The sequence below is a fragment of the Papio anubis genome, chromosome 2 (genome assembly GCF_008728515.1).
Source record: "Papio anubis isolate 15944 chromosome 2, Panubis1.0, whole genome shotgun sequence".
In the NCBI taxonomy this organism is placed as follows: Eukaryota; Metazoa; Chordata; class Mammalia; order Primates; family Cercopithecidae; genus Papio; species Papio anubis.
In genome coordinates this window covers 155,233,088-155,244,136 of record NC_044977.1, presented here as the reverse complement: position 1 = coordinate 155,244,136, position 11,049 = coordinate 155,233,088, and the positions used below count along the sequence as shown (strand labels likewise).

Below are 11,049 nucleotides of genomic sequence, written 5' to 3'. Positions count from 1 at the left end.
GTTTTATCCGCAAAACATTTCCAAGAGATAGGAACTAATATTCTCACTTTACAGATAGGAGAATGAGCCACAGAGAGATGCACTTAGTTAGTAGTAGAGCTAATATATGAACTCAGGTAGTTTGACTCCAGAGTCAGTTCTCTTAAGCACTATGCTATACTGTCTTTTCAACATAAGTTTAAAATTCTATATAAATTTTGAAATCATTTTGCTTAGTTAGTTCCTATTCACCATACCTCCCAGAACTCTCTCAAACCCACTGGAATTATGACTAGTACAATAAAAAAAAAAAAAAAAAAAAAAAAAAAAAAAAAAGACCTTTTCAGCTAGAAATACAATACAGCTTTTCACTTTTGAGATCTTAAGTCATTTAATTAAAACTATGGTTTCCTTCAGATAGACTCTATACTTTCATGAATCTATTTTTAAAATTTTTTTTTTTTTTTTTTAGATGGAATTTCACTCTGTCACCCAGGCTGGAATACAGTGAGGCGATCTTGGCTCACTGCAACCTCTGCTGCCTAGGTTCAAGCGGTTCTCCTGCCTCAGCCTCCCGAGTAGCTGGGATTACAGGCGGCTGCCACTGTGCCTGGCTGATTTTTGTAGTTTTAGTAGAGATGGGGTTTCATCATCTTGGCCAGGCTGATCTTGAACCCCTGACCTTGTGATTCACCCATCTTGACCTACCAAAGCACTGGGATTACAGGTGTGAGGCACTGCGCCCAGCCTGTTTTTTTGAGACAATCTTGCTCTGTTGCCCAGGCCGGAGGACAGTGGCATGATCTCAGCTCACGGCAACCTCCGCCTCCCAGGTTCAAAAGATTCTCCTGCTTTATCCTCCTGAGTAGCTGGGATTACAGGTGTGCCACCACACCTGGCTAATTTTTGTATTTTTAGGAGAGTCGAGATTTTACCATGATGGCCAGGCTGGTCTCATTCCTGACCTCAAGTGATCCACCGGTCTCAGCCTCCCACAGTGCTGAAATTCCAAGCAGGAGTCACCACACCTGGCCTCATTCTTACATATTTTTAAACTCAGAAAATTTTTTTTGGTTGTTTTTTTTGGAGGTGGAGTCTCACTCTGTCACCCAGGCTGGAGTGCAGTGGCGTGATCTTGGCTCACTGCAACCTCTTACCTCCTGGGTTTAAGCGATTCTCCTGCCTCAGCTTCCCAAGTAGCTGGGATTACAGGCACGTGCCACCACACCCAGCTAAGTTTTGTATTTTTAGTAGAGACAGGGTTTCATCATGTTGGCGTGGCTGGTCTCGAACTCTTGACCTCAGGTGATCCACCCACCTCGGCCTCCCAAAGTGCTAGACTACAGGCGTGAGCCACTGTGCCCAGCCTTAAACTCAGATTTTGATAATTCGAATAGTTTAGTTCTATCTTTCTCCCTCCCTCTGTATACTTATTTATATTGAAGACCAGTAGATGCAGGTATTATAGACACAAAATGAGGTATAAATTTTTTAAGAATTCAATTAACTTATAAAGGTTTAAAAGTTTACATTGATTATTTTAAACTAAGTTGAAGCAAAATCAAGGAAAAGGCAAAAAAGATACGACATCTTGTTCTTTATTCTGTACCAAAATTATCCTATAAAAATATGTATGTACATCTTAATTCCACGTTGTAACAATTGTCTTTAAAAAAAAACACACATGAACTTTAGCTTATCTTAGGAAAAACAAATGAAACATCGGCTTGTCCATCTGTACCCAAATGATCCAATGCTTAGTAATACAAAAAAAGCTTTTTGCTCAATAACAACTAAAGTTCTATTTTTATGATTTCAGAAATTCGTAATTTTTCACATTTGGCTGCAGCTAAAGGAAGTACAAGGCTGCCTATGAACTAAATGCATTGTCTGTTATTTAGGAAGAAAATATAGTCTTACGGAAAGTGAGGAAGGACAGAACAACTTATCTCAAGAATAGAAACATTCTCCCATTATCCTGGGAGTAAAATCCACAGTAGAGTTGAAGTATAACTTAATGTTGCACACTGTTCAATTCCATCAATTTTGTTACTTTATCATTTGAACCCATCCATTTAGAAACTTTCCCTGAACAGGGAGATAAGGTAAACTGAAAAGCAGTTGAAATTTAATAGAAATTCCTTTTGGGATATGACAGCAAAACCACATAATAAAATTGAAAGCAAATAAGCCTTAAGCCACGGACAAGAGCCAAACAGTTACACTGATTGAAACAAATAGGTAGCTGTTCATGGTACAAACTGTCATTTCAACTTTCTAACACAACATATAACTATACAACTTTCTGCACAGCATCTCCATTTCCTCACTATTAATTTTAGTCTCATCACCTTGAACTGTGGCTTCTCTCTTTTAGTATCATTGAATATATATAGTATCATTGAATCATGCTTTAAAATCACCAATGACCTAAATCATCACAAAATGATTTGTGTAGCCTTCTTTTCTCCTCTGCAATATATATTATGAACTATGGCTCTCTTGAACATCCTCTTTACTGGGCTTGCAAAGGTTATAATTATCTCTTATCCTTTTTATTGTTAGGTAGAACTCTCATTCTTTCTCGCTCTTCCTGCTTTCGTCCCCTATCGAATCTTTAACTCAGCCATGGGCTCTTTCCCTCTTTATAAGCCATCTCCTTCTTTTATATTTTTACCATCATTCCTCACAGAGACCACTGCAGTGATTATGTATTCTTCCAAACAACGTTTATGAAAGGCATTTTTCTTAAAATATGAATTGGATCACATTATTCCCCTGTTTAAAATCTTCAAAAGCACCTTATTACATTCAGGATGAGATAAATTCACTTATAAACTAAAATGCTCTATATCATCTGACTTCTGCTTCTATTACATCTTGTATCATTGGTTCATTATGTTCCAGCTATTGCATCTCCTAGAATATAACATCATTCATGTTTCAGATACTTTGAAACTGTGATTTCCTCTATCTAGATAGCTCTTTTATAACACTTTCCCTATCTGGTCCCTTATTGTTTAGTTTCTTTTTTTTTTTTTTTGAGATGGAGTCTCACTCTGTTGTCCAGGCTGGAGTGCAGTGGCACGATCTTGCCTGCCGGGTTCCTGTGATTCTCCTGCCTCAGTCTCCTGAGTAGCTGGGATGACAATGCGCATGCCACCATACCCAGCTAATTTTTTGGATTTTTAGTAGAAACGGGGTTTCACCACGCTGGCCAGGCTGGTCTCGAATTCCTAACCACAAGTGATCTGCCAGCCTTGGCTGCCCAAAGTGCTAGGATTAAAGGCATGAGCCACCGTGCCTGGCTGCCTTATCATTTAGTTTCTTGGCTCACAGGTGGCCTACTCAGGAAGGTCTTCCATCAGGATTCAATCTAAAGATAGATCCCCTATAATTATCCACCAAAGCTAATAACTAACTCTTGAACTTATTTTGAATATTTACTCAATTTTGGTCTGCCTTTCCCAGGAGAATGTAAGCTCCATATTGGCAGTGAGCTCATCTAGTGTAACACTATACGCTCGGCACTTAGCATAATATTTGACTCATATAGTCAATAAATATTTTAAAATTATTAATGAATTAATAATTCCTGCTTTTAAGAATCTTATTATTTATAGCTATTTCATTCATCAACTGGATTGCAGAATTTTAGCACTAGAAATGACCAAAGAAGATTATCTAGTTAAAGTTTCTCAGCCGGGTGTGGTGGCTCATGCCTGTAATCCCAGCACTTTGGGAGGCCGAGGCAGGCACATCACTTGAGGTCAGTAGTTCCTGACCAGCTTGGCCAACATGGTGAAACCCATGTCTACTAAAAACACAAAAATTAGCCAGGCGTGGTGGTGGGCGCCTGTAATCCCAGCTACTAGAGAGGCTGACACACGAGAATCGCTTGAACCTAGGAGGTGGAGGTTGCAGTAAGCCGAGATCCGCCACTGCACTACAGCCTGGGTGGGAAAGCGAGACTCAGTCTCAAAAAAAAAAAAACAACCATAAAAAAATAAAAAATAAAGCTTCTCATTTTACAGTTTAAGAAGCTGACATCCAGAAGTTACATGATTTGGTTATGGTCTTGTTACCCGGTGGCAGAGCTGTTGACAAGAACCACATCCTCACATTATACTAAAAATTTATTCAGCAACTTGATTTTGCTGTAAAACACTCCCTGACACAAACACACACACCCCCACCCATAAAAACACTGTAAGACAGTCTTAAGGCCACTGTGATTTAAACTGATGTTGGTAGTCTGTCACAGTGTGTCTATTTTCCCAAAATTTAGTCCTACATCTTCAACTGCTAACTAGAGCCTTCTCCATTGGAATTCTAACACATTCCACCTATCTAAAAAATTACTTTAAAAAAAAGTTACTGGTAGCATTTTGTTATCATAAAATACAGCAAAATACTAGCACAGAAAATTAACTTAGATGCCACTCCATGCCAGAGCTTATATGTGGTATGCATGTGGTACAACATGCCTACAGATAAAATGTATTAAAAAAATTAAGCCATTATGTAGATAAAGTTTTGCAACTGTTATGCCTAATTTCCTAGACTCTGCCTACCTAGATTCAATCAGTAAAACTGTGGTTGACTTTTAAAACTGTTCCCATCTGGTAACTTACTTTTCTACCTAAGACCAACCAACCAAACCCAAGCCAAGCCAAACCAACCTTTTGACCGGAAGTTAAAAAAAACCCACTGTAAACAGAATTTAAACCACAATGAAACACCTAATAGTATATATTTTAACAAGTAAAATGCACCTAGACCACCTTCATGACTAAAAGACTTAGTAATTATTATTTACTGACTTATACATCTTCTTAACATGAGAGAAAGTTAACAATACCAAAGCATACTATCTTGTCTCTTCTTGATTTTTATATTTATTTATTTATTTATTTTTGGAGACAGAGTCTCACTCTGTTGCCCAGGCTGGAGTGCAGTGGTGTGATCTTGGCTCACTGCAAGCTTCATGAACCAGGTTCACGCCATTCTCCTGCCTCAGCCTCCAGAGTAGCTGGGACTACCGGCATCCGCCACCAGGCCCGGCTAATTTTTTGTATTTTTAGTAAAGACGGGGTTTCACCATGTTAGCCAGGATGGTCTTGATCTCCTGACCTTGTGATCCACCCACCTTGGCCTCCCAAAGTGCTGGGATTACAGGCGTGAGCCACTGCACCTGGCCCTTAATTTATATTCTTTGCCTCCCTTCTCCTTGGAAATAACCTTATAGAACATGGGGTGATATACAGAAAATGAGTTGGAATAAGGAATGAGAAGCTCTAACTTATTCTGGCAATCTTATGACTACAAACAAGGTAAGGAAAATGAATGGAATCTACCATTGAATACTAACCTGAGGCCCTTTACTCAAGTGTTAAGGCAGTAGACATTAGAGGGAAATTGATTTCTATCAGGGAAAATATTAAGGTTAGTTAGAAACAGAATGTGTAAGCTGGGGAGTAGTGGTGGCTCACGCCTGTAATTTCAGCACTTTGGGAGGCTGAGGCAGGAGAACTGCTTGAGCCCAGGAGTTTGAGACCAGCTTAGGCAACATGGCGAAACCCCATCTCTACTGAAAATACAAAAAATTAGGCATGGTGGTGCACACCTGTAGTCCCAGCTACTTGGGAGGTTGAGGTTGGAGGATTGCTTAAGCTGAGGAGGCAGAAGTCGCAGTGAGCTGAGAATCACATCACTGCACTCCAACCTGGGCAACAGAGCGTATGTTCATAGTCCTGTGATCACAAAAGTGGAGGGAATTCAAAATACACTGGACAGTTTCACCTAGTGAGCAGAAGGCCCTGTCAACTTAACAACAGGACCATCTTCTTTTTTTTTTTTTTTTTTTTGAGATGAAGTCTCGCTCTGTTGCCCAGGGTGGAGTGAAGCAGCGAGAACTCAGCTCACTGCAATCTCTGCCTCCAGGGTTTAAGTGATCCTCCTGCCTCAGCCTCTCGAGTAGATGGGATTACAAGTGCCCGCCACCAAACCTAGCTAATTTTTGTATTTTTAGTAGAGATGGGGTTTTGCCATGTTGGCCAGGCTGGTCTTGAACTCCTGATTTCAGGTGATCCACCTACCTCAGCCTCCCAAAGTGCTGGGATTACTGGCATGAGTCATCACGCCTGGTCTAGGGCCACTTTCTTACTAAGGATACATGGAATGAAAAAACATGTGCAAATAAAGTAAATAACAATTACAGCTAGAGACAAATATAGCATAATAAGATCTTCCTTGAAAGGTCTGACAAAAGTCTGGGAAGAATTTGTATCATACATAGTAAATAAGAAAAATGTTTTTAGTTTAGAAGAGGCATTTTGGGCCAGTTTACCAGTGTGTATCTAGGTTTAACATGAACTTGTTTCTCTCACTGAATTATGTCAAAGCCAGAATAGATAATACAAATTAGTATCATTGCTTGGAAGGAACACTGGGGGATGCTCATTCTCCCAGTAATCTGTATGGGCATTCTACTGCAGAGGATGGCTCATTATGCTCTTATAATATTTCAAAAGGATGAACCACACAGAAGGGTACAGGAAGCAGAAAAGGGACTCAATAGAACATTATCTTTCTTAATCTTCACAGCTATATAAGGTACACAAGGAAATAATCTCTGTTATAGAAAAAGGCAAACTAAGGATCAGAAAATTTGAGGACATAAGTAACAAGAGACAGAGTTAAAAATCTGAATTAATATTTCTTTAGATTCTGGCCAGATGCGGTGGCTCACGCCTGTAATTCAAGCACTATGGTAGGCCAAGGTGGGAGGATCACCTGAGGTCAGGAGTTCAAGACCAACCTGGTCAACATGGCGAAATCCTGTCTCTAATAAAAGCACAAAAATTAGCTGGGCGTGGTGGCATGTGCCTGCAGTCCCAGCTACTCAGGAGCCTGAGGCAGAAGAATTGCATGAATCCGGGAGGCAGAGGTTGCAGTGAGCCGAGAATGTGCCACTGTACTCCAGCCTGGGCGACAGAGCAAGACTCAATCACACACACAAAAAATTTTCTTTTGATTCTGAAGACCATGTTCAATCTACTGTGGGCCTTACATCAAGGCATCACTCACCTTCTAAGGCTGTTGTATGAATTAAATGAGTTACCAGTCCTTTAAAGTACTATTGTGGGCTAGTCTGAAAACCTAACCATACATAGGAAAAAGCATTTCTAGTTCTAACAAGCTAATATGCATATAATCTTTTAGAACACAACCTCTTTATTAGGTATACATGTTCAATTTGCTGTGTATATTATTAAGTAGCATATAAAAAGATGCATACTTCAAAAATTATCATGTTACTCTTATGTCCCCGTTTCTTGAACAGCCAGGTAAATGACCTTATCTCTGATTTCCTGATTTTCATCTTAAAGAAAATATAACAAAAGGGGATGGCTGTGGTTTAATTAAATCATTATGTATAAAAGGTTTTCCCCAAGTTCATATATAAATCAAGCAAAAAAACAAACAAACAAACACACAAAAAACTCCAGATGCACTTAAAAAAGAAAAAACCATTAAGTTACATCAGTATTTTGTATCTCAAATCAGCATCGAGAAAACCTTTATGGCCAGGTGCAGTGGCTCATGCTGTAATCCCAGCACTTTGGAAGGCTGAGGCAGGAAGATTACTTGAGGCAGTCTGGGGACCACAGTAAGATCCCCTCTCCACAAAAAATTTAAAAATTAGCTGAATGTGGTGGCATGTGCCCATAGTCTCAGGTGGGAGGATCCTTAGAGCCCAGTAGTTCAAAGGCTGCAGTGAGCTATGATTGGGCCATTGCACTCCAGCCTGGGTGACAGAGCAAGACCCTGTCACTTAAATTTAAAAAGGAAAAAGTAAAGAAAAACTTTTTTATTATATGACGCATATGGATTTTTAAAAACTTTTGTGGCATGGTGGCAGTGTTAATACAGAAAAATGTTAGAAACGATTCAGACATCCTTGTTATAGAAAACAAATTGTTCTCTTGGCAAAAAGACACAGCATGTTTATATAAGAAGCGGTCTATATACAACTGTATTGCTCGTTTTTAAGAAGCGATCTATATACAACTGTATTGCTATCAATGGAAATACAAAATCATGTAAATTAACTTGTCAAAATACTATACCTTCCTCTCCTTGAACAGGTTCTTCTAATAGCAACTCTGTCATACATTCCCAGTCTTTCAACAGTTCTTGAGAGCTCTCCCATAAACTGTCCACCAAGTAGGCTGCATGTTCATGTAACTAAAAAGAAGAAATCAAGTGTGACCCAAGAATATTTAACAAACAAACTACTAATACTAATTTAAGAAATCATTTTCTTCATAATTAAAATGGCTTGGTCTCCATGATTCTAAAAACCACTTAGAGAACAATATATATATTCACATTCCACTGTCAATAGTGTGGATGCAGTATGCAGAATTGACTTTTTACCATTTACGGTAGTAAAAGTAAGGATCTCCTAGACCAATGACATCATTTATACATGAGGAAACTGCATAGCTAGTTAGAAAATTTTCTGAAGTTATATGTTAGATCTAGGTCACTTTTCACTATTCCTTGTGGTCTCTTCAACTATCTTTATTTTTATTTTTATTTTTTAAAGGAAATTAATCATTTTCCCTCAGAATTCCATTAGAAACTTTTGGACCAGCTGTACTTACTTCACATCTCTGTCATCTTAGTCAAAGTAAAAAATGTAAGTTACTCCATGTCTCCACTATTCTCTCATTTCCAGTGGACTCATTTCATTCCTTACTCCACCCCCATTTTTTGTTGGTCATTATTCTCTTGACAATTTTCTTTGGAGCCCATGTTCCCACAGTAAATAGTTAAGGTCTTCATCAAACACTTCACACCAAACTCTACCACTAGACAGTCATTAAGCCTTGAAGAATATTATCCTTTTTTTTTTGAGATGGAGTCTTGCTCTATTGCCCAGGCTGGAGTGCAGTGGTGTAACCTCAGCTCACTGCAACCTCCACCTCCGGTGTTCAAGTGATTCTCCTGCCTCAGCCTCCCGGGTAGCTGGGATTACAGGCCCACGCCACCATGCCTGGCTAATTTTTGTATTTTTAGTAGAGATGGGGTTTCATCATGCTGGCCAGGCTGGCCTTCAACTCCTGACCTCAAGAGATCTGCCTGCCTCGGCCTGCCAAAGTGCTAGGATTACAGGTGTGTGCCACCGTGCTGGGCCCTGAGAATATTACTCTAATGAAGCAGAAGGTGTTGGCATTGTTCTGGTTTCTTCTACTTACAAGTAACTTCTCCACCCTAATATAAAAGATCTTCCACTTTTGAGGCTCATTACATTCAGATAAACAGTCCTGGTAATCAGTGTTAGTCGAACTACAGACTGCAACCCATTCTTGGGTTGTTAAACCAATTCAATGCACTGAGAACAAAGATTCAAAAAATGATGCACAGTAGAAACAGTGCATAGCACATAGAAAGGGTAAATACTATTTTATTAACTGTAATTTGTTATATGTGCTTGTACTTCTGTAATGTTTTTCTCATCATGAGTAGTGGCCCAAAAGTATGAAAGTCACCCTTCTAGATCTACTATCGGTTATCTACTGTCATCCTGGCACATTCAGCACCTGAGTTGGATTTCTTCCTCATTTCTAACTCTATAATCACTCTTCGGTGTGACTTTTTTCCCCCCTTTGGAGACAGGGTCTCACAGTATTGTTGTGCAGGCTGCAGTGCGCTGGCGTAATCATGGCTCACTGCAGCCTTGACTTCTTGGGCTCAAGTGATCCTCCGACCTTAGCCCCTGGAGTACCTGGGACTATAGGACTGTGCAACCTCGCCCTGCACTTTTTTTGTGTGTGTGTATGTAGAGATGGGTTTACCACGTTACTAGGCTGGTTTCAGTGTGAATTTTAATGACTTATGTAATGCTCTGCCTCTTCTAACACTTAATTCAGTACTTCATTTCAATTGCATTTCAAATACATACAACATGTCCCAGTGAATTCCATCAAAGCAAGAGTAAATAATATTGATTGGCATCTTTGCTTGTAAATAATATAGGCAAAGTTAGAGGCAGGTATCTTCAAACTTTCCTAATTCATATATTCTGAGAAACTATCCTTAGACCATCCATAACATTACTCCAACAGTGACAGGCACAAGAGGTGCACAACTCAAGAGTCAAAGACGAACAATCGCAGCAGAAAAAAGAAAAATAAACTGTTTCAAAACTGTTGCTATTAACCCATGCTAAATTAAAGAGTTATTGTTTAACGGGCAGAGTTTCAGTTTGGGAAGATTTGAAAAATTTCTGGAGATAAATGGCAGTGATGATTGCCTAGGAATATAAACATACTTAATGCCAATGAACTGTATACTTAACAAGTTAAATTTTGTTTTATATATTTTACAATAAAAAAACCAGCTGAGGCCGGGTGCGGTGGCTCAAGCCTGTAATTCCAGCACTTTGGGAGGCCGAGACGGGCGGATCACAAGGTCAGGAGATCGAGACCATCCTGGCTAACACGGTGAAACCCCGTCTCTACTAAAAAAAATACCAAAAACTAGCCGGTCAAGATGGCAGGCGCCTGTAGTCCCAGCTACTCGGGAGGCTGGGGCAGGAGAATGGCGTAAACCCAGGAGGCGGAGCTTGCAGTGAGCTGAGATCCGGCCACTGCACTCCAGCCTGGGCGACAGAGCGAGACTCCCGTCTCAAAAAAAAAAAAAATTCAGCTGAATATGCTTTTATGCTTGATTATGAGTATTTCTGTAGAATAGGTATATAAAGATTTACAATTGTATATATTTGGCAGAGTATACCTTCAATAAATATAAAATATCCCCTTTCTATCCCTTTTAATGTTTTTGGTCTTTAATTCTGGTTTATCTTGTATTGATATTGCCCCCTCTGCTATCTTTGTGTAACCATTTATTAGTTATTTCCAGCCTTTATCCAGCCTATTATTTATAAACTTCCTCTAATTTATTTTAAGATGTGTTTGTAAATAGCATATAGCTATTTTTCATTTATTTCAATCCCAAATGATAATCTGCATTTTAATAAAACATGTTAATTTATTTACA

General features: G+C 39.2%; 1 protein-coding gene across 2 annotated transcripts in view; it reads right to left on the bottom strand.

Annotated features, from left to right (window-relative positions):
• The window catches only part of STAG1 (stromal antigen 1), a 327,523-nt gene that overhangs the window by 101,858 nt on the left and 214,616 nt on the right, over positions 1-11,049 (bottom strand). For both annotated transcript variants that reach the window (XM_031663744.1, XM_031663743.1), the window contains one exon: positions 8,112-8,229. In XM_031663744.1, the coding sequence (XP_031519604.1) occupies positions 8,112-8,229 (118 nt within the window). The remainder of the gene's footprint in view (positions 1-8,111; positions 8,230-11,049) is intronic.